Source organism: Thunnus thynnus, chromosome 9 (assembly GCF_963924715.1).
Source record: "Thunnus thynnus chromosome 9, fThuThy2.1, whole genome shotgun sequence".
Taxonomy (NCBI): domain Eukaryota; kingdom Metazoa; phylum Chordata; class Actinopteri; order Scombriformes; family Scombridae; genus Thunnus; species Thunnus thynnus.
The window spans coordinates 10,069,461-10,096,108 of NC_089525.1; the positions used below are offsets into that span (position 1 = coordinate 10,069,461).

Consider the following 26,648-nt stretch of genomic DNA (forward strand, 5'->3'; position numbering starts at 1 on the left):
ACACGTACTACATCTTAAGACTGCTGTGGTTTGTCCTCGCTTACAGGCTGCTGGAGGAAACGCCAAGAGAAACAACATTAAAAGTCTTAGCTATTTGGAACACTAAAAAGCTCGTTTTAAAGTAAAGTTGACTTTTAGCCACTATATCAAACGAGACAGCCCCTAAGTTGTGGTCTCAAGCCTCAGTCTCAATGCCTCCCTTCTACTGAGGTGTCCTTTATAAAGATCCTGATGTAAAATACTGATTTAAATGTCTCATTCCCATTAGTGTTGAACAAGAGGACAGGCATGAGGAGATCATTACTATCAGTGTGCAACTTCCTTCCGGTATTTGATATAACCTATAACTAAAATGAGTTTGAATTTGAATCCCCTTTGTGACACAGGAATATAATTCATCCATATTTTCTTAAAACTGCCACATGGCACTAATCACTAATCCAGTTTACAGTAGGCTTTTAGAAAAGGTGACATTGACCACCTAACCCTCTGCACCTCCATCTATCTATCTATAGTTACACTAGAGTGAAGTGTGCAGGTAATTAATGTAGATATCGCCTGCAAACTGCTTACCTAAATATCTTTTAAATAACTAAAATCTAAACAGTTTGGGTTTTTTTGAAAGATTAATATCTACAGGTGCTCTTTGCAAAAGTCGGATCAAACCATAACTGAAAAAGGGGAGTGTTTCTAGCTGATAAAAAGTTATATAGCTAGAAAGTCCAGGATTTTTTTTAACACAGTTAGACAAACCAATTCTAAATAGACCAAATCCAACCAATTGTAGTTAAAAATGCAAAAAATACTAGTAATCAAACAACATTCAAAGTCCATTTAGTAAAATTTATTCACTCTTGATGACGTGACAGATTGCATTTTGGAATGGAAAAAAATAGAACCACACTGATTAATTGCAGGCCCTAAATAAAAGGTGATTTTGTCAGTTATAAGTCTTTATGGATTCATTGATACATATTTAAAATGTCTATACAGAGCAGCACACATTGAATATAGTAAAACAAGAACACAGCAGACAAAAAGAGGACAACAACTGTAGAGTTCAATTAAACTGCTAAATTCCCAAAATAAAACAGCAAAATGAGTACATCAACCTAGAGAAAGGCACCTATGGCAAGAAAATGGTTAAAGTCTTGTAGTGTGTATTTACAGGTTGCAGTACTCATTAATGGCCTACAAAAATCAACATCAGCTATCAGCTATATATCATCTGATCTCAATATTAACAACTATTTACCATCTCAGTGATTGTGAAAATATTGTTTTCTTTATACATTTATTCATCATTTTATTTCCCAACTCATACATACAACACCCTTAAATATATTACAGGTTATCTACAGTGAATATTAAAATACAATATTATAAAGATAGCCAGAAAGCAGCACTGAAATTTTGGCGAGAGTCCATGATTTCCTTAAGTCATATAGGTCTGGACCTTCTGTGTTATGGCTCCACAGCAGATTGGACACTTGCTGAGTGATGCTGAACACTCCCTGCAAGTGACCAGATGACCACATGGGATGAAGACGATACAGATATCTCTGTCCATACATACTTTACACAGTTTTTCCATCTGCAGCTTTCGTAGTTTCTCCATAGGGTCCTCATCTGAAAAAAAAAAAAAAGAGTAAAGCATCAAAATGTGTTTGCTCATATTTAAATCACTGCTCCTTAGGCTTTTTTAATGTAATCAACTACAGTATTTATCTGTGCCCTGAACCTGGTTTAGCATACAGGAGTTACAGTATCTTGCTCACCTGTCTTGTAAGCATCACTCTCTGGTGTGTTGTTAATACAATCCTCCATTAGTGCTTCCAGCTTGGAGTAGCCTGTGCCTGTCCCGCTGATCTTCTCCAAAATGGTCTTCTCAACCACACTGGGGTCTAGACCCATCGCGATGGCCTTCTGAGCCATGGCAGACCGCAGCACCTCTGGACATAAAGAGGAAACATCAGTGTACACAACTACTTGTTTTATCCAGTTAAATTATCATTATTATCATTATTATTATTATTTTACAGGTATGTCAGGTAATTTTCTTCAAGAATAGTAGACATTTTAAATTATTCTTAAATGTTCATATAGATGGTAGTCAAAAAAACAAACAAACAGATAAATAAATGTTTACCATTTCTATCTCCTGAAAATCCATTCTGATGACTTGAAGTCTGAAAACACACATGGTCATAATTATTTTCAGAATAATGTAAGTAAAACAAAAGCATGAGTGACATCACTAAAGGTAACATCATCTTTGATTACAAATTTTTCCATATAGCCAAAGAATGTATATTTGTCCAGAAAATAACAAACATTACAGTACTGAGCAATATCATTTAAACATTGTAAGAATGCATTCATTTTCAATTTTTCCAACCAAAAACAAAACTCCCATTTGTGCCACAGGACTGTTTTTATTACTGCAGTTAAAGGACAGGTTCACATTTTTTCAAACCTGTCTTATAACAGTATTTACATGTCCACATGTGCATTGAAAGAGTTAGTGGTTGCTAAAATTATTCATGTCCATACTCTCTGCAAAAGGATCCCTTCTTAAAACAATTTCAAGGCAAGAAATGGGAGACAAAATCCTCAACCCTCATTGTGGATATCTTGTGGAGTGGGTATCTTGGAAAATTTGTGTCATTTTTGGTATGAAATTCCCTCCTTTATGCTCCCACGGACAGTGTTGCTGAACCATGGCAGAGGGAGAGTAACATAAAGAGGAAATTTGGCACTAAAAAGTCTGTAAATTTGGAAGACGTCTACTTTATTTCTTTCTGAAATCAGACTGATGAAGTCTACACATAGGCATGTGAGTAGTTCTTTAAGACAGACTTGAAAAAATGTGAACCAACCCTTCAAACGGCTGGAAGATATGAATCAGATTCACCAAGTTTAAATGCACAGAAGAAACTTGGTGACAGAGAGACATCAGATTAAGGCAGGAAATTGGAGAAAGCATCTCCATGCACTATAATAAACAGACTGCACTGCACTAAAGAACGCATTTGCAAGTAGCTGGTCTCTAATCAGATTTCTCACCTACCCACTACCATTTTTTTTTAAACGAAAGCTGATATATTTCAAGCCTTTTCTTAATGTGCATACATATTCAACGACTCTAAATTTATCATTTATTTTAGTTTCAGCTAAATTTTGAATTTAAATATTTTGGATACAAGGTTGCATCACTATTAGTAATGACATTGCCTTTAATCCCACCAAACTGCTGTCACAATAATACTTTGCTGTCCTGGGTTTTTATCATGTGTCACATGTAAAAACATGGTTAGAAACCAGGTTAATTCTATTATTGATAAGAATAGTAGCAGTTTTGCGCTCTTGAAGGCTTCTCAAAAGATAGTGTCAGGTGCTTGTGGCCAAAAACAACAGTTCCATTTCATAATAATATTGAGCACCATCTGACGATGGTCCTTTGACCGAAATGTTCACTTTTTGTCACATTTTTTCATCTGGTTCCTTTTTGCACATGAAACGAATTGATTCTTTTGCATCTCAAACCTCTTCTACTTTTTTGTCAGTGTGTGGGCAATCTTTTTATGAAATACTGTAACCATATCATTGGCCAAAAAATTAGCAGGTTTCTTTAAGCTCTTATCCAGCTTAAGGAAATCCGGTTTCTTGTTTACATGAGGTTAACAAAATCAGATCAGTTGATAAAGTAAACAGCAACCTGGTTATTTGGGTGTACGTCAATGCACTGAATGCTTACAGCTCTGTTTCGTTGTGGGTCTTGTAGCTGGATCCTGTTGACAAATTCTTGTCCTTTTTCTGCTAACAAGAAGCTGCATCTGGTTTACAAAAAACATTGAAATAAAACAAAATTAAATACCACAATAAGAAGAAAAAAATACTTGTTTGTACATATTAAGGAAAGTGAGAATCATGGTTGTTCTTACCCAGGATAGTGTTTGGCATGTTCTTCCCATGGGTCTTCCTCAGGCCGCCAGCCTTTCAAACCTCCACCACACTGGAAACACAACACCTTGTCTCCTGTCCCTGCAAGGGCAGACACAATTTACACATGCCTGCATTCACAGCTATGATCAAATATCTGAGAAAATGTAAACACTCCTAAGTTTTGTAATCAATCTTTTTTTTCTTCCTTGGTCAGACATCTGTGCTCTACCTGTGCTGTAGAAGCCAGCCCTGGCAAGCCTCTCATGGTCAATAGGGTGCTGGACACCTGCAAAGCTACCAAGCCTCTCTTCAAAACTCTCCATAGGGACATGAGCGTTTGCGCCTTGTCTTCTGCCACACTCCTCTTCCTCTGTACCCCCCTGGAATGGGATGTTGCCCACATCATGGCCAAGGATGAAGAAGCAGTTGGGAAAATGTTTGGTATGTTCTCCCCAGGCGTTGTCTCCTGCTTCCCAGCCACCCAGCATGCCAGCACAGCAAAAACATTGCACCCGGTCGCCCTCCCCTAAGTAGTAAAGGCCGGCTTGGGCGAGATCTCTGGGTCTCACAGGAGCAGTAGAGGGCCAAGAAGAGAAGGTCTGAAGCCGGGCCTCCTCGCTCTTCATGTGAGGGGCCATTGGGTAGGTGGACTCATCAACAACCTCTCCTGTTCTCAAACGATATTCCATGTCTTCTGCTTCTTCATTGTATGTGGAACCGTTGGTCAGTGTGGTGTTAAAACTCCGGTTAAAACTGGGGCGGTGGGTGCAGCTGAGAAACCTGCATGATGGGGAAACCTGTAACACAGGGAAAGTATGAAATAGCTATTTGGAACAAAATGAGAACTAAAAGGTTTATCACATTTCTTTTATGAATTACCTCTTTATGCCTCTCTACAGGTGTGTCTCCCCTGCACCAGTTTTCCACTGTCTTCTTACAGCTGAAACAACAGACACGGTCGGCAGGGCCGGTGAAGTAGAAGCCGGCCCGGGCCAATCTTTCAGCTGACACCTGCTGGGCCAGACTGGAGCCACGGAACGAGTCCAGGCGACTGTTGATCAGAGAGAAATCAGTCGCATGGTCTGTGTCCATGTCACTGTCTTGTCTGAGATCAGACATGATATCACAAGGCAGGAGACTTCTGAGTGGACTGACTTGATGGACAGAATACCTGCAGATAAAGCAGAAAGAAAAAATAGGTTTTATGTATTAGGTGTATATTTTGAAATGAAATAAATGCTCTAAAAAAAAAAAGTTAAAATAATTTCAGAGAAGTCCATTTTTGCTACATTTATTAGCATTTAACATAGAATAAAGTAAACAAAGAGGCTAATGGCCAATTATACACTTAAAATTAATTTCAGAGGGTTGAAAAATAGTGAATAATAAAAAAAGGACAATTAAATGGATTTTTGTGTCTAGTCCAAGAAAGCTGATCAGCACATTTAGGCTAATAGAGAATGACGGTGCCTTTAAGAGGCAGCCATGCTATAATCACATGGAGGCGTTGGTTATTCCATGTGAGGGATGGGCACAGAAGAGGCAGGGTTGTCTACAGGCTCAGTACACTGCAATATGCTGGTATTGCAGAGGGTGTATCCCTTTGCAATCCAAAAACACACTGTGCCAAAGTATACCAAGAAGCGACAAGACAATTAGACATACACTGATACACTGACATACACTCAAATAGGTAAAACAAATGTAGGACATACAAGTAAAAAGGACAGCATTACAGAGGCATGGCATAATATTTAGCTAAGTAAACAAGAATACATCATGGGATGCATGACACACTCCTGCTTATACATATTTTCCCAGAGGGTGGAATTTGAACGTTTCCATCACTGCATTGATGACACATAGCCAAATGTTTAACCTGTTTTTTTTAAGAGTGCATGTGTAGCATTTTAAACTGTGTATTGTACTGAATATATACCATAAGCAGACCCAACATAGTTGCAGGAGAATTTATCTATTTGTATTGGCGGCTACATATCAACTAAACTATAATCTCAGAACAATTTAATCCAACGGCAGGAGCCAATAACACACCTTGATAAATAAGACTTATCTCGTAAACGCAGCATATCAGCACTGATTAAGTAAATATTTGTTAATATGCTGCTATCTTTAAGATTATACATTTTATTTTATTGAGGGTTGAGGTTAGTGAGTTAGGTTGTGATCTTTGAACTGCCAATCACCAAATCTACAGTGAAAGTACCTATCTGTGTTAACATGGATGAGGACAAAGAGCAACATGTCATATTTGTGAAGATATTTGCTGTTATCTGAATTCGCCCAAAACTCCTCGTGTTGTTGTATGGCGTCAGAGGTGTTTAACCATGTGATGTAGCGAGGCGTAACTCAGAAAAACACATAATATATCCCATTTTTTTAATGGTTTTGGCTGAAGCGACTGGCCCCGCAAACTCTAGAAGAGTCGCGCAGCTTTGCGTTAAACAATAGCGACACAACAGCCACATAGTTTCTGGTGGCCAACGCCGATGAAAGTAAACGACTGCTTACATGACAGATGACACCTCACTAACCACACACACGCTGCATTTGTTCAGCGTTTAGACGAATAGAGAAATATATAATGAGCTAAAACACAATGGGGTATAAACACAGTCTGTTTGGACTTTGACCAGTGTGGTTGAGCTGTAATGCTGGTTAGAACTGCGACAGTATAATCTAGTAAACTTAGTGCTAACGCAAGCTACAAACGTTAGCTAGCTCTGTTAGCTTAGCTATTCTTTATGACGTTAGTTCAAAATCTTACAACTATTATTGCAAAACTTCAGTATTACCTTTAATTGTCCACCTCTTCAATCTCTAATTTCAGGCAGTTTTTGATGCGACCACCTCTGACAGATGAATCCACTGATTAAAGAGAAGTATTTATTTGACGTGACCCCGCTTCCAGGAAGTGGAAAGCATAGGCGGCAGCAGTGCGCACCATTACACGCATCCCAGCTGACCACATTCATGACGTCGAGGGACTTAGGACTTTTCGCGGCGTTAAGGTGGGGGGGCTCTCGGTGATACCCCCACGTGTAATGTTCAACAGTTTACATGAAAAACTGCCTTCTTTATTGTATTGATTGTAAATGATACAGACTGTAGCAGGAGAGGTATGAGTTGCTTATGTTATACTATGTTCACATCTGTAGTCAGAGGTGGAAAGAAACTAAGTGCATTTACATACTATTACTTAGACTATAAACTACATCTATGAGGAAAATATGGCACTTTTTACTCTACTATATTTATCTGTCTCAAACAGAGACCTTTGTGCTTTCATAACGCACAAATTTGCTGGTACTCTTTATACAGAACATGAGCAATAATGGGCCAGGCTTTAAATAAAATGTATGGAGAGCAACTATAGCTCCATAGGTTAAAAGACAGATGGTAAACATTTCTGTTTTCATGTACAACAATACAACATATCTCAAACATACTTTATTAACAGGCTGAACACTGATTTTTATTTGGTCATTTTTGCAACAATTCAAACTTCATGGAAAACAGGCTGCGGTGTTAACTGCTCTTTAGTGCAGAAGAGAGTGTTTTTGGTCAGACATGTAAGGTCTGAGCAGCTTCAACGCCCCATCTGAGGAGCTGACAAGGATGCAGTGCAGTCCCACGATTCTCCCGTACACTGTCTCATCTTCCACTTGTCATAAATCTGACTGAGTCACACCAGACTGCTCAAGGAGGATAGACAGGGATGAGAATTCTCGTGATGTAACTTGGAGATGGCGTGGATTCTAGCTGGAACATGACCTGTGGGTCAGTAAATGCATCATCCCTCCACGATTCGACGAAGTAGGGTGCCCAGACCACCCTTTGCTATCTGGAGGGGCGTCTTTTCCTCCTTGTTCTCAATGTAGATGCTGGCCCCATGTTCCACCAGCAACTTGGCTGCCTCCACACGCTCCTCGTCACACGCCAGGTGGCTGGTAAAAAAAAAAAAAAAAAATCATTCAGAATTGTAGATAAAAAAATTCAAAAAACGCTTTTTTGTTTTTAAATTTCCAATGTAATTTTTACAATCTTGTAAGCACCACATACTAAATTCCTTTCACCTACAGTGCAATATGGTGGATATCTCAAATTCAAAGCAAATAAAACTATCTGCATAGCTAGATACCATCAAAAATAAGTGTAAAAACATGTTTTTTTGTATTAAATTTGGTTGAATTAACCCTTTGATGGTATGCGTTTGTTTATTTTAGCCCACTGTTTTCCACTACAACTATATGTGTAATGTTTTATCTGACAAATACTACTACACACACATACAGTGGTGTGTTGCCCTGCGAGTCTTGGATGTTGGTTGAGGCACTCTGTTTGAGAAGCAGCTGGATGAGGCGGTAGTTGCCTTTGGCGGACGCTCTGTGAAGGGGAGTGGACTCCAACTTGTCCGTGGCGTTGGGGTCTGCTCCATTTTCCAGCAACAGCAGGGCAATCTATAAAGGGGGAGAACTGTATTACTCACAAGTCATTGAGAAGTAACCTACTTTTTAAAGTCGGTGGCTTCTCACTTACATGAAATACAAGTTTTCAGATCCTTCCCTGTTGGTATCGGAAAGGTATGTCACCGAGGGTATGTGAAATTCTGCACCCTGCTTAGGAAGTGAGACTAAACTAAACTTGTGTCCCTGACACTACTAGGATCCATGTGGAGGAAGTAATGTCAGTTTAATCTCAAATTAAAACATCTTTTTTTAAGCTGGTATAAAATCGGGTAATGTTACTAATTTCATCAGACTAATATATTTACAATTTAGTTGTCCAGTGTTGTTACTTTCAGCACGTTGTCACCCTCTGCAGTGGTGGGAGGTGTATAGCAAGGACAGCAAAGTAATTTTCTGTATAACATACTAAATAGTAATTGAATAGAGAGTACTTCATACTAACTGACAGTTTAACGATTTTTCACTTGGTACACAAGAAATATACTAGAAAACGATGCACTGACAAACACCAATCAAACTGCATCTTTGGAGTGCCACTACCAATTAAACTTCATACAGACGAAATGTTTTTCAAAGACTTAATATTTCTTTCTAAATTTCCAGTATCTTCCTCAACTTGCCACATCACTATCCGTAATGTGTTTTTTAGCAGCTGTAAGCAGTTCTTCCCTTTTCTTTGTGCATTGTGGAACAATAATGTACATCAACAGCACACTCAAAGCAAACCTTTTGTTAATATGCAAATTGACCTTTTAGAGTATCTTGAATTTCCTCATTTTTCTATTTTAAATAAACTACATACTCAAAACCTGCTTAGGATTAGTATGTAGTGCGAAATCAGTAGCTACTGTTTCAGGTTGTGGGGAAGTCTGAAGCCTTGAATTAAGTAAAGCAGTGTGCTGCCACTGGGTGCTAAATGCTTGATTTTGATGCAGGTGGTGCTTAATTGTGGATTTCCCTCCTGGTCAGGTCTATAAGCTGGAGAACATAGGGTATGTAGGAGGAAGGCGACTCACTTCCTCTAGCATTTTTACATACTAAGCACTGTTAACATAATGTTGTTTGTCATCTAATAGCCAACGGCAAATCCCAAAGGTTAGAAAAATATTAGCCTAACTGGCTGAAAGTTGAATATGATAATATTCTATCAGTCCGGGGGACAAAATCACAACACATCCTAATGCTAAAAGTAGTTCCAAACTCCTAAAAATAAGAGGCGTGTCAGTCCTAACTTTAGGACTCCTACATTTTTGGTCTTAGACTTATTCACAAAGCATTTTAGCTCTAAAAGTAGCTCTTAAGTCTGAGAGAAGTTAGACATAGTGCAGAAGATTCCTCAGTCGCCAATACCTACTCACAATGTGCAGGATTTTGGAAAAAAAATGTACAATAATGAACTTTGTTAATTATATTTTGATGGCAGGAATAAGGATTCAATCAGGCTACTAAAATTTAAAACAATATAACACCAGAAATAACAGTTTACACTATTCCCTAACAGAAAATGCCGTTTGGCGTTGATGAACTTGCAATATATCTTCCATCTGTCAGAATTATACATCATTCAAAATACACCTGTCATGCTTTTGTTTGACAGTTGAAGTGGACATTAAATAGTCAACAGATACAACAAACTAATGAATAAAGCTGTTTTGATGGCCATCAATGGATTACCCAGTAAAATAGGCACTGTATGTATAGTTATCCCGTCAATGAATGAAGATCATTCTTTGGTCAACTAGAAAAATAAAAACATCACAGTATCAGCATGTAGATGGTGTTTGTCAGATTCCTGCCGCATCACTATCCGTAATGTGTTTTTTAGCAGCTGTAAGCAGTTCTTCCCTTTTCTTATGCATTGAGGAACAATAATGTACATCAACAGCACACTCAAAGCAAACCTTTTGTTAATATGCATATTATCCTTTTAGAGTATCTTTAATTTCCTCATTTTTCTATTTTAAATAAACTACATACTCAAAACCTGCTTAGGATTAGTATGTAGTACGAAATCAGTAGCTACTGTTTCAGGTTGTGGGGAAGCCTGAAGCCTTGAATTAAGTAAAGCAGTGTGCTCCCACTGATTTTGATGCAGGTGGTGATTAATTGTGGATTTCCCTCCTGGTCAGGTCTATAAGCTGAAGAACATAGGGTATGTAACAATAATGAACTTTGTTAATTATATTTTGATGGCAGGAATAAGGATTCAATCAGGCTACTAAACACCAGAAAAAACAGTTTACACTATTCCCTAGCAGAAAATGCAGTTTGGTGTTGATGAACTCGCAATATATCTTCCATCAAGCATCAGTCAACAGATGCAACAAACTAATGTATAAAGCTGATTTGATGGTCATAGCTGGATTACCCAGTAAAATAGGCACTGTATGTATAGTTATCCCATCAATGAATGAAGATCATTCTTCAGTCAACTAGAAAAATAAAAACATCACAGTATCAGCATGTAGATGGTGTTTGTCAGATACAATCTACAGTACAAGTAAATGTTTTACCTTGTTACATTTATGATATCTATCTATACTGTATATCTATCTATCCATCCTGTTCTATCTAATCACACTCTGTGTGTTGATGAACACGCATTCACTGACACAGACAGTCACCTGTCAACCAATCACTGTTGAGATAGTGAGTAAGTTCATTGATGAATTCTTTCATGGATGCCTAACCACATACTGCCTTGACAACTGAAAATACATAAAATCCAAAAAAAAAACCAAAAAAACCCCCTAATTTCATGGTATTTTTTTAAACTCCTTTTATCTCAGTATGGGAAAGCAATGAGACTGTACCTGTCACTGTGGAAATAAGTTGGAACCTACTTTACTTTTGTGACAAATCGCTAGTCGTGGTTTCCCAGTCGTGCACGAACTCTCTACTCTCTGTGGCTTTTCTTACACATAGGTGTTAGTTCTCATTTCCCTTATGGCATTTCACTCTTAACTTTGTGGTATCAACGTCATGGGTATGGTTTGGTTCCAAATAAACTGAGGGGCAAACTCTCAAAAATATGAGTATTGATGGGCATTCCCTGATTAAAATCGCTTCTGGTTCAGAAGTGATAATGCTACTATATAAAAAGATAACCCATTTTGAGATAATGCTTTTGTCCTAAAATATTAAATGTAGTGTCCTCCTAAACAATTAAAATACCAATTGCAAAATATAGCAGAAGTTGATAGCCATGTTCCTGCAGTAAATGTATTATGATTAAGTGATAATTCTACCTTAATTAAAAACAAGCAACAGATAAGCTAAAAAAACGTAATATATCTAAGAATAAATATATCTAGATATTGGAAATATAACCTATTACATAATTTACATGTATAGAGCTACTTTAAAGACATTAAAGAAACAAGTACAAGCATGAAGATCAAACTATCGGCCATTTACCTCATATCTGTCTTTTGAGGCAGCATAGTGCAGAGGGGTGCATCCATTTTGATTGACTGAATTCAGCTGTGCCCCTTTTGATATTAGAGATCTCACTATTTCCTCTCTGCCCGCAGACGCTGCGATGTGAAGAGGGGTCCACGAAGCCTGGGAAATGACACATCACATATAGATGTTTCACAAAACAGAAGGGATTGGGTAATTTTAAAATAACTAAATATTATATCTGTTCATGCTCTAGATCATAACATTGTGATACTATGATATATATGTATTTTTATTTGATATCAGAATAATACTGAAATACCACTCCTTACATGTCAATACAAACATTAAACCACTAATTAAAAAAAAAAGAAAAGAGAAATTCTTTATATGGATATTCCTTTATATGGCAAAAAGTTCCTTATTGCAATGGGTGAAAGAGACAGTTTCAGGAAGGTAATAATTCTACATGTTTAGGCCACATTGTTGTAGTAATATTGGGGCTAAAGCTTCAATGATTAGTTGATTAATGGATTAGTTGATTGACAATATTAATCGCCAACTATTTTGACAATTGATTCATCACTGAGTCTTTTTTTTAATGCTGAAGTTATCTGGTTTCATAAGTCCTTCATGACAGTAAACAGTTTTTGGGTTGTGGACAGTTGGTTGGGACAAAAGACATTTTAGGTTTCATCTTGGGCTTCATGATGGTAATAAACCTTTTTCACCCTCTTCTGACATTTTATTGACCCAACAACTAATCGATTAATCTAGAAAATAATCAACAGATGAATCGATAATGAAAACAATCGTTAGTTGCAGCCCTAGTTAGGACTGCATTATATTGGAGGTTGCAGCTTTCTAATTTTTGTTGTCATCCCTCCACCACCTAAGAGGAATAAATATAGGATCACCCCCTAGTAGTACCTTGTTTTTAGACACATGAAAAACATTTTTGCTGAATTCTGTTAAAACCAGAAGAGGCCTACATCATCTTGCAGATTAACGTCCACTCCCAGGTCAAGTAGAAACTCCACAATGTTGGTGTGGCCGGCAGAACAAGCCCAATGCAGCGCGGTTCTACGGTCCTGAAATTACAGACAAGTCGAGGATGAAAATTTGGGGAAACTCCACTTGTCATAACACAAACAACTTCTCCGGGGCTTTGCTGGGTCATGAACAACAACAGCTACTCACCTGGTCCGTTTTGCAGGCAAGCGTTTTATCTGACAGAATACACCGTTTTAAATTCTCAAACTGCCCCGTGTAAGCAAAATTACACACTTCCACGTTTGATACGGAGCCCTCCATTGTAAAATATCCTTTAAATATCAAAGAAAATATATAATAACCTATATTTAGGATGCTTCTAAATTGTTTGGTTTTAGATTTGAACTAGAGGAATGACTCAGGAAATTATGAACTCTACTTCCGCATGGATCGACTTCTCCTCTTCAAATTAAAACATCAGTGGCCTCGCCAAACAATGAGACTGAATTACCATATAGTTTTCACCCGATTATCAATTCAGTCATTATTCTATTTGAATCAATGAAAATGTAGTAGATGTGGAAAGTGATTCAGAGAATCACATTTAATGAAAAACATTTTATTTTGGTAGGTAGATGTGGTGACCGGAGGAAGTAATACACGCGGCACCGTTACCAAATCATCGGGGCAAAGAAAGCCATCGAAGATTGATGATTAAAAAGACCAAGCTGTCCTTCTGATAGAAGTGTTCAGAGTCGTCCCGAAACATATATTTGTGCTCATGGCAACCACGCTGGTAAGTATTAATTTAAGCTGCAATATTAGGCTGAAATCAACCAGATAACGCAATATTCTGTTAGCAATCGTTAGCCAGTTTCCAATGTGCGCCTTTAACATGCATGTATTATGCTGCAATCCATTGTACTCGGAACTCGGGAAAAAGGACCTTCGACACGGAAAAGTATAGCCGAACGGTCATTCAAGTCAGCATCTCAGGCAAGATCCATCTAACCCATGAATACATCCATGATCTAAGCTGACAGAAACACACCTGACGTCACAGCAATATGGTGGCGCACACATTGATCAGTGCAGAATTACCCTTCCATCAATTTTTACTTTATTCACTGTTTGTGTTGTGAAACGTAATGTAATAACTTTGCAGTTGCCGTTTCCATTCAGTTGATTTGTGCCCGATAGAAGTCTTTGCAAGCATGCGGTACTAGCCTCCTCCTCCCGTCTCTTTTAAAGTGTGCTTTAACACACAGTGTTAGCACACTTTAGTAGCAGATGTAGTGTTGGGTTGGAAAGAAATCCTGTATGTATATGGACCTTCAAACATCAGTTTTTTGCGGGCGTCCATGTCTTCCCCGGCAGATGCATTTGGGAATACCGACTCGGAACTATCGACCTCTGACTTTCAATGGATTGCAGCATTACAACACATTAATTCTTTATAGTAACAGATACCTTCACTTGCAAAATTTGTTTGATCATGACCACCGTTCAATAACTCATTGTCACACTAGGATTTCAGGACCCATGTCGACCAGTCCTGCAGATATTCAGAAGAATTTGTCAACATTTATTATGACTGCATGGATAAGAAAAGGAGGGTGAGTTTTGTTCTAAAATAGTAAAACGTCATTACTGATTATTGTAGAGAATTTGTGATGTCACAGATCCTGCTCGAAGGCACAACCCTTGAAACTGGATTTTCAACGAGCAAACTTTCCACTATAAGCAGATAAATGTGAAAACAGCCTTCTAGTGTCAAACTCTGCACATACATCATTCTGCACAGTGAAGCTCAAGCATTCAACTGTAGGAACAATTAAAAAACAATCAAATTAATGGGATGATTATCCAAAAGCATGTAAAAATAGAGAATATCAGCTGATGATTATTTTTCTCTCATACATCAACATCAGTGTTATCCTAAAAAAAATGTTTTGGATGTATTGGGCACCAGAGGACAGCACTGTATTCTGCTCTCACATCTTGTCATTGTTTAACTGTCATTATTTACTGGCTCTTGTGTCTCAGAACCTGACCCGACTCTACCTGGACAAGGCAACCTTGGTGTGGAATGGAAATGCTGTGTCAGGACAGGACGCCCTGGGGGAGTTTTTTGAGTCCCTGCCATCGAGCGAGTTCCAAGTTCATACACTAGATTGTCAACCAGTTCACGGTTAGTGGAGCTGCCTCAAATCAAAACCTATTCAAGTGCACTGGATGATCTTCAAATAGTGTATGTGGAGTGTATTGAATGTGAAGAAGGGCATTAAAACATCAAGCATATCAAGTGGAATTAAAGGGTGAAAATAAATGAGTTTCACAGTTTAAAGATGTGATAGGTGCGCTAATCCAGCCTCAATATCCCTTTCTTTATTCACAGAACAAGCAACTCAAGGCCAGACCACACTGCTCGTGGTGACTGGTGGGACTGTCAAGTTTGAAGGGAACAAACAGCGCTTCTTCAACCAGAATTTTCTTTTAACAGCTCAGGCTTCACCCAACAATGACCAGCCTGTTTGGAAGATTGCTAGTGACTGTTTCCGTTTTCAAGACTGGAATAGCTGAAACTCTCCTCATTTCCCTCTAAAACGTTTTAACACAGTGATCATCTTGAAACTTAGGATGCCGTTTTGTTCATTTCTATATTTTTGTAATAAAATAAACATGTCATACAACACAGAATAAGATGTTTATTCTCAAGAAATGTTGAACAAGGCTTGTGATCATAACGATGGAATAATAAATACAAATGGGATCACAGAACAACCGACTGTAAAGCAACTGTCAGTGTCTGTCCTTAAATGTTTAAGGACGCACTGACAACACTTTGAAAAATGCATAAAAAACACTGCTATAATATTAAAATGAACAGAATTAGCTTCAGATATCCTTTTAATACCAAATTGTGCATTAAACTGTTAACTGAGGTAAAATATGCTTGGTATTACAGTATGCCAGTTCTGACTGTAGCTCCTGCTAAAAAGCTTTTTAGTAGCTAGTAGTTAAGCATGCTTGCTCTTGAATAAATAAGGCGCCCACAAGAATTCTGACAGAAGAGCTCTCCGTACGAGCGATCCACTATTTGACAATTTCATATATTAAAACATTTGTTTATCTTCCTGAGTCGTTTATGTTTACACATTTTGGTCTTGCTTTCGGAATAAATTGACACAAAAAAAGCATAAATAAAACAACATTGGCCAGAATAAATTAGATCGATAGCAGACATGATCACAAGTAACGTTTTTTTTTTTTTTTTTTTGCAAATTATAACCTCTATGTTTCATGTCTGTATCTCTCGTTGGGAGTATTTTCCTAAAGCCCCAAGTAAACTTTACATGGCATTTAAACTATTTTTTTTTTTAAAACATTATTTTTTAAAACAAATGTGTAAACTATTTTTAACTAGATGCCACCTACTTCTGCTTGACTACACTAGCGCTGCAGACCGAAGGCACAATAACATACTTCAACTTTACAAAAGAGCATTACAAGCCTCCATGATGATTACAGTTGTTAATATTTCAATGGAAGTAACAACGAAGCATCAGCAACAAATGGAGGACAGTCATACTTTTTATCAGCAACAAACGGAGTGCAAACAGACTTTTAAGTGGATGGCAGTCGAGTGCTGTAATGGTTTCGGACCCTTCTCGCAGAATAAGAGCTGTCACCTTCAGTGCATCTCTTTGACACAATCGAAACTTCTCTACTGTTCTACACACAAGAATATAAAGCAGCACAGATGGATCAACAGCTACAACTATCTACAGCTTCAGCTTTTCTGTTCGAGCCATTTTCTTTTGTATTGTACTCAAACAGCATAAAAACCCAAATGGGTAATGGGGGGAATTATTTACATATCAAAACAGTGATTATGGTTGTAATAGAGACTCTTGGGTTAAATTTGTCACAGTCATTTGCCTCCATACATTCTCTCTATGTGGTGGAGATAGTGGTTCTTCAGCTCTTTCCTCTTCAGTTTAAAAGCATCTGTGACGAGACCTGTCTCAGGGGTCCATGGCTCTGGACTCAGATGAACCATCACTGGAATCTCAAACCGCTGCAGTTTAACTACGTTGATGAAAAGGGAGGAGAAAGAGAAGACAGTTATCACAATGTAGTACAATGAATGATTTGCTATTCTCTAATCAAATCAAATCAGTATATCACATACACAATAATGGTGATAAAGATGGGAAATAAAAGGTGTGGACAGAGGTAGATAAGATGATCATTACAGTCATATAATTATGTTAGGAAATGACAGTTAACTCTTACTGTTAGCAGCAACCTCCTTGATCTCCTTCAGAACCTCTCTCTCCATATCCGGGTGAGTGCAGATCTCCTCCCATGTACCTACTATGCCTCTCTGCTTGGCCAGTCCTGTCAGGTTTTTCTGGTTGGGAACCACAAAGCTGATCACGTAGTTCTGTTCACTGCAAAGATTAACATTAGAAACAGGGTTGACAAACTAGAAAAGTCATAGTTCATGTGCGCTCGCTGCTGAAAATTTGCACTTGAAACATTCAATATAGCTGAAATGTTCAATCAGTTGAAGTGAGACTAAAAATACAAATACTGAAAAAAGTTGGAAGTTTTACTTGAAGTGTAAGCACTGTATGAAGTTGAAGCATTATTTTAATTATGATCACTAAGTAGAGTTGATGTGCTGAAAAGAGTTGAAGTTAGAGCACCGAAAGCAGTTGAAATGTCAGTCACAGTGTAGGTGACGCATTAAGCTCAAAGTGTCAGTTGAAGTGGAAGTGCGGAAAGGAAACAGTGATAGTGTATGAAGTGGAGGATGTCAATGGAAGTGTTGTCTCTACTGTAAAAAACATTAACCAGTGTGAGTATATTGTATGTGAATAGTGGAAGTTATCTGACTTATGGGAGCTGAAGAAGTTTTTTAGTTGTTCACAAGGTGGAGACCTGAGACCTGGAAGGGTTTGAAGCGTCAATGTGTAAGTATAGAGAGGAGTTCAGATGTCAGTTGAAGAGAAAGATTAATGCAGCTGGAATGTCAGCTGGTGTGAAATGGTCATATCAAAAAAAAAAAAAGAAAGAAGTGAGAGTGAGGCCTGAAAGTTGGAGAAACTCTGAACTACTATTGCTGGACCTACTTTGAGGAATGATTAGCATGAGGAGGCCAGGGTGGGACTGGGGTGAATATACATTATTGAATATCATGTTTAAATGATTTTGTTAATTATTTGTTGCCAAATTAATGACGTGAGGCATAAAAAATTGCTAATTTCTAACAAACCCTTAGGACTGGATGATGTGAATATAACACAGATCACAGTATGTTTTTAGATATGGAAAAAAAAAAAAATCACATAAGCTGTGTGATCGAACTGTAACTGTAATCTTTTTAGGTAGGCGTTCTTCAACTTTTTATACAGTGTATAATGATTCATAATATAGACAACCCTCCCACACTTATACACAAATTGCAAATATGAGTATATTTGTAACTTTCACATATGATGTAATGAGTATTTAAGTAATATTGTATTTTGTCACTTGGTATTGCCACATAATTCGACATAATTAACATCAGTTGGTTTAATGTGATATGTGAGCAAATATAGTGAAATACATCCATATTGGACAAAAAAAAATCCATATTTTTAAACGCTAATGCGAGGCTGAATATTTCCGAAATAAAGGTTGATACGGAGTCTGCTTCACTTCACGATTACGTACGACTATCTGACAACAGACGCGGGAAGTAATTAAATAAGACTAGTAAAATACAATAGTGTGTGTGTCTGTCAGTGGCTACTATCTGGGATAAAGTTCAGACTTAAGACCAGTTGACGGGGAATGACTTGTCCAATTCCAGACAAAAGCCACGTCATCAATTGGAAAAATACTGATTTTTGGGTCTGTGGTTTGGGTTACAATAAAGTGTGCATGTGCGTGTGTATTACAACGTAGTACTGGTGATGACAGAGTGGGAGATGACTCAATGGAGGTTTAACCAGCTGAGTCAGTCTGTCTCAACACTCACTTTTTGGCAGTCCTACTGGTTTTTTGTTTTGTTTAAAGAAGCTTGTGAAGTTTGCCTATTATAAACAAGATACATTTACATTTTGTGTGTATCCCTGAGGGCTGACAAAATGTATTAAAGAAAATGTGAGAGAGACAAATATCTAACAACATCACTGTGAAGTAGGGCGGGGTGTCGCTTACGTAAGAAAATGACTATTTAACTATTGCCAAAGGCGACTTACTCACCTGTTTGCGTAGGCACAGATGTTGTCAATGAGTGAGCAGTTTTTCAGAGCAGACTCCACTTTACCGAGAGACACGTACTCCCCAGCCTGCAGTTTGACCAAGTCTTTCTTGCGATCTAAATGAGAATATAAAAATAACTTCACAACAGTGCTGTGTTATCAAGTACAAACAGTTTTCCTGTCAGAAGTCACAACCACGCTGACTGCAGATCAGTGCCATGAAATTAAGTATGTGATGGCCTTTAACAAGCGCCATCTGATGACATAGAGCACTCACCCACTATTTGAAGACAACCATCCGGGTAAATCTCTCCTACATCTCCAGTACAGAACCATCTCTGTCCTTTTTCATCCACAAAAAAGTCCTGGTTGTTGCTTTCATTCCTGTAGTAACCCATGGTTACATTGGGGCCACCAATCAGGATCTCCCCTCTTGGGTTTGGCTTGTCCCTGCTGGTATAACCACCTGAGATAAAGTAGCAAATGAAATAGTATAATTAAACATAATTACCCTGCAATAAAAAAATACTTTTCCTTCTGCACTGTAAGTACAACAGGTATTTTTCAGCCATACCTTCAGCCCAGTCCCTGAGTCTGACTTCACAACAAATAAGAGGAGCTCCAACACGACCAGTGCTGATGTCCACAACTGGAAAATAAAACACAATATGTTATTGACATTGTTACTCATTTCCACCTTTAAACTCCACCTCTACCTCTACACTGTAAATATCACCTTACCCTCTGTGATGGTGCCTGCTCCACAGGTTTCAGTGAGGCCGTAGCCTTGGCCCACGGGACAACAGAAACATACATTCATAAATCTCTGAGTGGCTGAGGATAGTGGGGCTCCTCCTGACAACATCATCCTCACCCTTCCTCCCAGCAGTTTCTTCACTTTCCGGAACAAAAGGCTGCAGAAACAGAAAGAGGCTCCAAGGTGAGAACGGTGACGCCTACACCTGTTATTATTTCTTAAAAAGGTGTGGAGTTTAACCTGTGGCTATGTGTCTGATTTTAACGGGAATAACACAGTTGCATTTCACATAAAGGGTAATGGAAAGAGATGTAGTGGTTTCTTACGCATTGCAGAGCGGTGCATCATAGCCTCTCTTGATCTGCTCTAGTTTATATTTGTAGCCCAGTGTAAACAGCGTCTTCTGAATGAAACTCATTTCCTGCACTTTGCTCATCACGTTCCTGTTTATACGATCCATAATTTCCTTTTTAGGAGAAAACAAAGGGAAAAAAACAGATAGAGTGTTAGTAAAACTGAGAAAACAGGCAGGAGAAAAAGAAAACAGAGGGAGAGCAGAGTAGTGAGTGATGGACAGAACAAATGATGTAACAGGAATCTTACTGGTACAGCTGCCATCAGGGAGGGTCTGAGCACAGAGCAGTCTCCTTTACTCCCTTTCTTTATCTTTGTTGACTAGAAAGAACAGGAAGAAAACTGTTATTGACACTGAACTGCAACAATGATTAAGCTAACACCAATAACGGCGAGACGCATTAGTGACTGCACCCTTCTACTTTACAAAGAAAAATAGTGTAGACATTGACAAATACGACATAATCAGATGTAGCGGGTGGGGCATTACCTGGTCTGATAGCGTCTGGGGGGAAGAGTAGCCGATCCGGCAGCCATATGTGACACAGGAGATTTCTGCTGTCATTTCCAGAACATGAGCCAGAGGCAGATAGGCTATGTAGGTATCTTTAGGCCTGAACAGGGATAGAAAGTAAAGGTTAGAGCCAGCAGCATCTTTTCTGTTCCTTTTTCTTTTTTTTCTTACAATTTCATCCAAGTAACCATGTTCAAAGATGCCCCATGGCTAATAAATCTAAGATAAAATCTAAGATAAATGTAACGCCTTCAGATTTCTGGCGAGTGGTAGTTTTTCTGCCTCTGTAAGCATGTCCTACCGCAAATTTATTATGAATAATTCTACCGCTGTCTACTTGAGAGTGTGTTTTTATATATTTTTACATATTTTCTAATTTTGTTTTAGTTGGAATAAATAAAAGAACCCTGGAGAGATGTGGTGGTTAAACCCTGGCTGGAGAATGGAAAAAAAAAGAGGCAGTGCTGTACACATCATATTATACTAAGGCATATACAGTACAGCAACCAATGATTAAACTTACCCCAGTCCAGGGATGCGTTCACACTGGCCTGTCATTCCTGCAATCAGGTTACTGTGGACAATCATGACTCCTTTGGGTCTGCCTGTGGAGCCACTGGTATACATCACCACAGCCAGGTCGGAAGGCTGGGGCTTCACGATTTCCTTTCCCGCTGCAAAACAGTCCGTTTTTTAAATTATTGGCGCATATGTAATGTGTGAGACTTTTAAAAAAAAAAAAATCACTGTATTTTACACAGACTCTCAATCAAAATGAGACAGAGCAAATACACACTGTTTTCAGGCAGCGCGCCCAGCTCTCGTACAGCTTGCATGCTGTGGATAGAGAGTCCTGCTGGGTAGCCTTCTGTGGTCACTTTCTTCTGGTCCACGTAGATCACATGCTTCAGTTTTGGGATCAGTGGAAGCACATTCTGGACAGAAAAAAAGGGGACAAAGATGTTATCGCAACAGGATTCCCAATCACATGATTTCCTTTTATACATGAGTAGTATGTATTAAAAGTGCATCCACTGACATGATCTTTCTAATGGGCAGCAGTTTGATGGGATTAATACAAAAACAAAGAAATGTGAGATTGAAAACCATCCAACAATAACTGCAATCCCAAAATATGACAAAGAGATACAATATGAAAATTCGTTTAGTTTACATTTCTATTTTTGATGTGCAATTTGAAGCATTTCTTTTTGTTTTTATTAACAGACAAAATGAATCCCATATTTCTCTCTCTCACTCTGTCCTGACACAGACTGCATTTTCTTGTGCCTTACCGAAAAATGTCTTGACAGTCATATGTTCAAAATAACTGCCATAATGAATTTCATTTGTCCTTAACTAGTAAACCACACCAGCTTGAAATGCAAATACACGGCAACACTGAGGACCATTCATGCAGTAATGGAGTATGCCTCTCGTCTAATTTAAATACAACTTAACAGATGTCTTCATACATTCATCCAACTGGCTACAGAAGCTCGCACGAGGTTAAAGCAATTTACAATACATCTACATACCAACTCTGATGTTCATTCACTCCCAAATGGAGATCTTATGATATGATTAGGGTTACTCCAGACAGATAAGAAGGTTCATGACCTTGACATTTGCCCCAGTTGTATTACTCACAGGGAGTGGTTCAGGCTATGTGTTGTAAAACTCACTTTCAGTTTAGTCTCAAGCAGTTCCACACTGGTCACCAGGTGTGTAACTCCAGTCTCGTTCAGTCCAAACGCAATCGCATCCTCTCCCAGTGTGGCATAGAATGTCACCACTGTCGTGAATACAAAAACACTCCGTTAATACATCATTCACACTTTGTAGTAGAACAGCTTTTAATATACTGTACATACTGTAATGTACTTACATGGGAAATTGTGCCTGAAGCAGGTCTGGGCAGTGATCATCCACTCTGCTCTGGTCTCACAGAAGATTGCAATGGTGTTTTTGGGCTGCTGCCCAAGAGCTGCCAATCCATTGCCAAACTGACTAACTATAGAGTCCAGTTCATTATAGGACAGCCATCTATACTCCCCGAGGATCAGCTAGCAGGAAAAAAAAGAGTCAGTTGCTACATGAGACATTTTTGTCTTGATAAACATACTTTACACACAAAAAAATAATAAATAAAGTAGAGGCATCCTTACCTTTTTAAATACTTTACCGCTGGGTTGTATTTCATTCTCTTCACTCAGTACATCTCGGGTGCCGAGACAGTGCGCTTGGCCAAAGCGTTGCACAGCATGTGCAAACAGCTTATCGAGTGTGTCCTTGCCTGGGAAGTCCTCCCTGGCCAGGGAATCGAAGTGGTCCACAGAGCGGTATGGTCCCTCTGCATGGCCTGATGTGGAGCGGGCCTTGATCCGGTTGGAGAGAAGTTTCCTCTTCCCTGCACCAGTGATGTAGTACCAGGGCAGGAAGGAGAGGACAGAGTACACCCACACCAGAAGGTGGATTGGAAAGAGGAGGATAGATTGGAGGAAAGAGTCTGACTGGGCACCCATACTGTTCTTAGGAGGAGTATATGGGGAAGGGAACTGAGCAGACTACAACCGGATGGTATGCTGGTCTCAAAGATGTCAGAAGTGCGTAAGGAAAACTGTGTCGGATGGAAAACCTCGGAAAGAAAAAAGTCCCCGGAGTAGATGATTTTAAGAACCTCACAACTGTAGTGAGAGAATATCTGGTCCACGGTCACCAAAATGTTACACCTACAGCAGGAATAAAACAGAAAATAACATTAGAAAAGATGTGTTAATGAAATACATATCATAATTAAATCATTTTACAAGTTAAAGAGCAAAAGTAAAAAAAAAAAAAAATCAGGGTTGTTTTTCACCCCAAATGTAAGTCACATGCCAATAGCTGTCTAAAAGAGGAAGTTGGTCAGTTAACTAAGAAGGTCTAGTAGCACGTTTTTCACAAAAACACAGAATCCTGACAAAGCAATTGTCTGCAAATCAGAGAAGGCAGTGACTTACTACTACTTATCTACCATCTGTACCTGAAAGTAACTTAAAGCAATCCCTTGATTAGCTCCTCTTACACCCAGGACTGTGCAATGCTGACTAAGAAGTACAGGCTACTCAGTACTATAAGGGAAATAACTCACTCACAGTGTCAGAGACTCGCCTCCTTCTTGCGCTGTACCAAAACAGCCTCTGATAGTCTGTCAGCTTTCAATGCTCGATTTATATATCACACTTCCTGGGAGGGCGTGTTCAACGATGCAAATTAACTCCCGTGTAATGTTCAAACACCTGTCTTTCAGTAAATAAAAGGCAGGTTTTCTGTGAGGTCATGGAGGGATGAAACAGAGTTGAGACATGTCCCCTCTGACCGGATTGGCTACTGTCCAATGACCACAGCCTTTGAGTTAACTGAAGAGGATGACAACCAATGACAGTACTCTTGAGGCTCACCCCACTCAGTGGTCAGCGAAAGGCCACTCTAGGGCAAGCTCAGCTCACTAATAACCTCACCCTCGAAGAATAAGGGAATAAGAGAATCATAAAGGGTCCCGACCACCCGGATAACAGCCTTTTCTCCTGGTGGGAAGGAGGTACTGGGCCAGCACTGAGAGAGAAAGAGCTTCTAGCATCCTAAATGAGGTCAATGACCCCCACCTCCCTCCCCCCATCACACACATATCTATTTAAACTATTTTTAATGCACAAATTGAGGGAACTGGATTACGTAATAATTGCGTGTGACGAATAAACTTGATTGATTGCATGGAGGAGTTCAGACTGAACTGACCAAACTACATGTTGAACTTTTACCTGAATTTCCAACATCAATATAAATACACACCCAGTGTCAGAACCAATACTGAAAGATATGACTTCAACAACATCGGATAGAAAATTCAACTCTTTCTCATTGACTATGTATCTACTCAACTACCTTATCTAATCTATGATGAATAACATTTCCGTAACTGTAGTGATGAAAGTGACATGCCCTATTCAGAAGGCTTAGTTTCACTTCACTTTAGAAATGGTGTTACTCACCTTTCAGTCAATCATAGCTCTAATCCATGTCACACATGTCTTTATCTTAGAAGAAAAAAATCCCTGGCTGTACTCCAGAGTACTATTCTATCTATAGACTTGACAGAACACCAAAATGATTTCATTTGCAAAACATCGGCATGCCTGGGGCAATTCAAATATTCTGCTACATTTGCCTCTTGGTAGACATGTGCTGGCGTGATAGACTCAACATGATGTTTCAGACTTGCAGGCTCCAAATATTACATATATGAAATATTAATAACGTAAATCAGTGGTTCTCACATTTTTTCACATCAAGGAGTCATAAACTGACACAAATTACACCACAGTGCCCCATCTGATGAGATTTTTGCTTGTAGATGTTTTGTTACACAAAGTGTATGAAACCCATGACAAAAATAGTCGCACCTTTCTGTCATTATGTTACTTATAGATGGATTTATAGTGAAAATAAATTATTCCCCTTTTTGCTGGGGACCCCCTGGAAGGTCCCCTGTGGGTCCCCGGACTTTACTTTGAAAACCACTGATATAAATGAATCATTTCCATGGCAACATAAAATAGCCATTTTGGATACCGCTGATGTAATGTTACCCATAAAAATTACGATTATATTGCATGAAATGCCGGAGTTCACTCGTGGGTAGGGTTCGTTTTATGACTTCCATCGTATTGAAAAACAAAACGCTTTAAAACCATAAAAAGGTTCAATTAAAATGAAACGCTCAACACAATTTATCAGTAGTAGCTTATCTTTAAAACAAGATAAACCGGGAGGCGAACCAGCCCCGTTATAAAAACGTTATAGCGGTTAACTGACAATGGCAGATGAGGCGGGATGGCACAAGAAATGATGACAAAAGCCGCCACGCTGCTGCTGTGGCTCGTATCATTGAGCAAGCGTTGATTCACGTCAGCTATTGAGGATGTAACAGTTAACGTTAGCTAGAAAAGAAAGCCAATTGAACGCTGCCCACAGGAATTAACCCCAACACAAATCTACAAACGGATAAAGGCGGTAATGAGATTACGGTGGCCAGCTAGCGAGTGATACCCTGCTTAAACTGACAGCCTTGTGGGGATTTCTTACCTTCGGCGGCGGAAAACAGGTCCAGTCGTGTCTCGCGTCCCAGAAATGACCGAGAGTTACCTTTTCTCAGGACCTAGAAACCCGGAACTACTACGTCATCTGATTCCATATTTCTGGACCAATGAGCAGCAGCTGCGGATTAATGCCGCCTCTGTTGTCAGATGTTAATGACATTGCAGCGTGTGTTTTTTTTTTCATGTTTGTAGCCTGTTGGTTATTTGCATTGACGGTATATTTGAATGAAATGTATTTTGTCTATTTACATTGACTGTATATTTTAACTAAATGTGTGTATTTTGTATATTTGCATTGACTGTGTATTTCAAGTAAACGTGTGTATTTTGTATGTTTGCATTGACTGTATATTTGAACTAAATGTATCCTGCTGATAACCAAAGGCAGAAAAAAAAACACAATACTGTTTACATCTCTTGTGGTGTCAGTGTACCGCCCTGAGGTCTTAAAAGGCCTAATTGTTGTACTGAAATGTGTAATACCCAAGTCACTAACTGGTCTTTGCTGCAGGAGAAACACTGATAAATGTTTAGGCATTTTATAAATATTTTATACTACATTAAGGTATTAAAATAATCTAGTGCAAGTACATTATTCCTTTACAAACATGTTTCAAGCCATTGAAAATAACATCAAATGCTTTAAAAACAATTTTATGTGTATGGTTTTCCACAAAAAACAAAACAAAACAAAAAGTTTCAAAAATTACTTAGATAAAAAAATGACAAATTACTCACTCTCAGTAGAAAACTCAGAATCCAATTTTCATTTCAAAAGTTATTATTCAGTAT

The 26,648-nt window shown here is 38.6% G+C and overlaps 4 protein-coding genes across 6 annotated transcripts; 1 reads left to right on the forward strand and 3 right to left on the reverse strand.

Moving 5' to 3' along the window:
* Positions 1–822: 822 nt before the first annotated feature.
* xiap (X-linked inhibitor of apoptosis) lies at positions 823–6,920 on the reverse strand. Its single transcript, XM_067598770.1, has 8 exons — positions 6,762–6,920; positions 4,825–5,116; positions 4,175–4,742; positions 3,945–4,044; positions 3,758–3,836; positions 2,150–2,189; positions 1,779–1,952; positions 823–1,629 (listed from the first exon to the last, which is right to left on the reverse strand). The coding sequence occupies exons 2-8, from the start codon at positions 5,062–5,064 to the stop codon at positions 1,436–1,438; spliced, it is 1,395 nt and encodes a 464-aa protein (XP_067454871.1). The 5' UTR covers positions 5,065–5,116; positions 6,762–6,920; the 3' UTR covers positions 823–1,435.
* Positions 6,921–7,401: 481 nt separating this feature from the next.
* On the reverse strand, positions 7,402–13,271 carry psmd10 (proteasome 26S subunit, non-ATPase 10). The gene is made up of 5 exons (XM_067598771.1): positions 13,038–13,271; positions 12,830–12,928; positions 11,853–11,999; positions 8,260–8,426; positions 7,402–7,913 (listed from the first exon to the last, which is right to left on the reverse strand). The coding sequence occupies exons 1-5, from the start codon at positions 13,149–13,151 to the stop codon at positions 7,760–7,762; spliced, it is 681 nt and encodes a 226-aa protein (XP_067454872.1). The 5' UTR covers positions 13,152–13,271; the 3' UTR covers positions 7,402–7,759.
* Positions 13,272–13,460: 189 nt separating this feature from the next.
* nxt2 (nuclear transport factor 2-like export factor 2) lies at positions 13,461–15,523 on the forward strand. 2 transcript variants are annotated; one of them, XM_067598773.1, is made up of 4 exons: positions 13,461–13,626; positions 14,360–14,446; positions 14,877–15,021; positions 15,229–15,523. In XM_067598773.1, the coding sequence occupies exons 1-4, from the start codon at positions 13,612–13,614 to the stop codon at positions 15,411–15,413; spliced, it is 432 nt and encodes a 143-aa protein (XP_067454874.1). In that variant the 5' UTR covers positions 13,461–13,611; the 3' UTR covers positions 15,414–15,523. The 2 variants fall into 2 exon arrangements, with proteins under 2 accessions (XP_067454874.1, XP_067454873.1); XM_067598772.1 differs by lacking the exon at positions 13,461–13,626 and adding an exon at positions 13,729–13,826.
* acsl4a (acyl-CoA synthetase long chain family member 4a) lies at positions 15,519–25,927 on the reverse strand. 2 transcript variants are annotated; one of them, XM_067598768.1, is made up of 15 exons: positions 25,843–25,927; positions 22,884–23,447; positions 22,604–22,781; positions 22,401–22,510; positions 21,512–21,650; positions 21,239–21,389; positions 20,692–20,815; positions 20,451–20,522; positions 20,174–20,313; positions 19,832–20,004; positions 19,665–19,739; positions 19,368–19,556; positions 19,092–19,206; positions 17,130–17,287; positions 15,519–16,922 (listed from the first exon to the last, which is right to left on the reverse strand). In XM_067598768.1, the coding sequence occupies exons 2-15, from the start codon at positions 23,238–23,240 to the stop codon at positions 16,765–16,767; spliced, it is 2,139 nt and encodes a 712-aa protein (XP_067454869.1). In that variant the 5' UTR covers positions 23,241–23,447; positions 25,843–25,927; the 3' UTR covers positions 15,519–16,764. The 2 variants fall into 2 exon arrangements, with proteins under 2 accessions (XP_067454869.1, XP_067454870.1); XM_067598769.1 differs by lacking the exon at positions 25,843–25,927 and adding an exon at positions 23,853–25,809.
* Between the last annotated feature and the right edge of the window lie 721 nt (positions 25,928–26,648).

What these genes read in the sequence shown, in the direction of transcription:
- acsl4a (XM_067598768.1), bottom strand. Translation starts at nt 23,240, where the DNA reads ATGGGTGCCCAGTCAGACTCTTTCCTCCAATCTATCCTCCTCTTTCCA. An exon ending in GGGCGCGCTGCCTGAAAACA is followed by an intron (nt 21,390 to 21,511) that starts GTGTGTATTTGC and finishes ACTGTTTTGCAG; the next exon opens with CGGGAAAGGAAATCGTGAAG. An exon ending in ACTCAGGGACTGGGCTGAAG is followed by an intron (nt 19,557 to 19,664) that starts GTATGGCTGAAA and finishes ACTTTATCTCAG; the next exon opens with GTGGTTATACCAGCAGGGAC.
- psmd10 (XM_067598771.1), bottom strand. Translation starts at nt 13,151, where the DNA reads ATGGAGGGCTCCGTATCAAACGTGGAAGTGTGTAATTTTGCTTACACG. An exon ending in TTGCCTGCAAAACGGACCAG is followed by an intron (nt 12,929 to 13,037) that starts GTGAGTAGCTGT and finishes CTGTAATTTCAG; the next exon opens with GACCGTAGAACCGCGCTGCA. An exon ending in CCTCAAAAGACAGATATGAG is followed by an intron (nt 8,427 to 11,852) that starts GTAAATGGCCGA and finishes CCCCCTTTATAG; the next exon opens with ATTGCCCTGCTGTTGCTGGA.
- nxt2 (XM_067598772.1), top strand. Translation starts at nt 13,737, where the DNA reads ATGCTGCAATCCATTGTACTCGGAACTCGGGAAAAAGGACCTTCGACA. An exon ending in CATTCAAGTCAGCATCTCAG is followed by an intron (nt 13,827 to 14,359) that starts GCAAGATCCATC and finishes TTGTCACACTAG; the next exon opens with GATTTCAGGACCCATGTCGA. An exon ending in AGATTGTCAACCAGTTCACG is followed by an intron (nt 15,022 to 15,228) that starts GTTAGTGGAGCT and finishes CTTTATTCACAG; the next exon opens with AACAAGCAACTCAAGGCCAG.
- xiap (XM_067598770.1), bottom strand. Translation starts at nt 5,064, where the DNA reads ATGTCTGATCTCAGACAAGACAGTGACATGGACACAGACCATGCGACT. An exon ending in GGCTGGCTTCTACAGCACAG is followed by an intron (nt 4,045 to 4,174) that starts GTAGAGCACAGA and finishes CTGCCCTTGCAG; the next exon opens with GGACAGGAGACAAGGTGTTG. An exon ending in ACCCACAACGAAACAGAGCT is followed by an intron (nt 2,190 to 3,757) that starts GTAAGCATTCAG and finishes GTGTGTTTTCAG; the next exon opens with ACTTCAAGTCATCAGAATGG.